The sequence below is a fragment of the Triticum dicoccoides genome, chromosome 5B (genome assembly GCF_002162155.2).
Source record: "Triticum dicoccoides isolate Atlit2015 ecotype Zavitan chromosome 5B, WEW_v2.0, whole genome shotgun sequence".
Lineage (NCBI taxonomy): Eukaryota > Viridiplantae > Streptophyta > Magnoliopsida > Poales > Poaceae > Triticum > Triticum dicoccoides.
The window spans coordinates 688073370-688074562 of record NC_041389.1 but is presented as its reverse complement, the minus strand read 5'-3'; the positions used below and the strand labels follow the sequence as shown (position 1 = coordinate 688074562).

The window sequence follows — 1193 nt, the reverse complement described above, 5'->3', positions numbered from 1 at the left end:
TGATGTGAGACCGAGGGCGGCGGCGAAGGGATGAAGGGCGGCGGCGGCGAAGGGATGAAGGCGGCGACGAACGAGGGCAGGGAGTCTAGCGTGCGAGTCGTTCTCGCTCGAGGGCAGGTGACGTCCCTCGTACGTGTGGGTTTTTTTTCATAGGTTTTTTTTCGTAGGTTTTTTATCGTCGTAGATTTTTTCTTCGTCGCTTGTCTCGGGCGCGATCGGTGGTTAAGACCTGAAGAGCGGGGTGCTGGTGGAGGACTCGGTACGTGGTTTTTTCGGTTAGTGGCGGGTCTGCGTGAGGTGGGAGGAGGTACCAAAATAGGTACAAAAAACCGGGTGAGGCAGGACGAAAATAAACCTGAAGCGGAGACTACCAACTGAGACATTAGGAGTAGAGATTGGCGAAGAAGGAGAGGGGAAGGTGGAGGGAAGGCCGCCGGCGGGCTAGGGTTACGTCTCTTGAGTCACCCCTACTGGAGCGATGCAGGGGCCGAGTTTGTTCACCCTTACCTTTGGACTGCTCGCTTTCCATCATGCCCCTGGTTCCATCTCTTATTTGATTGTCACTGATGTCAACTGTCAATGAATGCATGAATAAAATGGGTGTTGAATGTGAGAAGCAAAACTGGAGTCAGAAGTGTAACAACACACGGGCATTGATCGTGAATATAACACCATTTCTGACACCCAGGGCCCGGCCTGCCTATGGGCCCCACCCGCCGCGCGGCACCACCCACAAGCCGGTACATGCAAGCGATACCTACGAGGAGGAGGCGTCCACGTACCATTCTTCGTCCGGGTGCACGGAGACACGTCGCTTTTGCCACGCGGCGCCCTCCCAGTCGCCCAGCCCTTCCTGCCCTCGTGCGCCATTGGCCCATGCGTGCGCCGCGCGCGCGGCCACCACGCGGGCCCGCGCTGTCAGTGAGACGGCGTCCTCGCGCGCCGACGCCACTCCGCGCCTTTATCAAGGCGCGCCTCGCGCTCGCTATCCATCAGGGGGTTTTTGGTTGCCAGGGTTCGGAGTTCGGTACACAGATCGGAAGGGTCTAGAAGCTTCTGGTGGTGACGATGGCGGTCCTCGCGAGGTCGGCCGCCGCCGTGGCTGCGCTCGCGCTCGCGCTGCTCGTGTCGGCCGTCGCCGGCGAGGTCTTCTTCCAGGAGAAGTTCGACGGTGAGCCGCCCTTAGATCGCAA

General features: G+C 59.6%; 1 protein-coding gene across 1 annotated transcript in view; it reads left to right on the top strand.

The window, feature by feature from the left end:
* Window positions 1-1016: 1016 nt before the first annotated feature.
* Window positions 1017-1193, top strand: part of LOC119306668 (calreticulin-like) — a 3145-nt gene continuing 2968 nt past the window's right edge. The window contains exon 1 of the mRNA XM_037582834.1: window positions 1017-1171. Within this exon, the coding sequence (XP_037438731.1) occupies window positions 1069-1171 (103 nt within the window). The 5' untranslated portion in view covers window positions 1017-1068. The remainder of the gene's footprint in view (window positions 1172-1193) is intronic.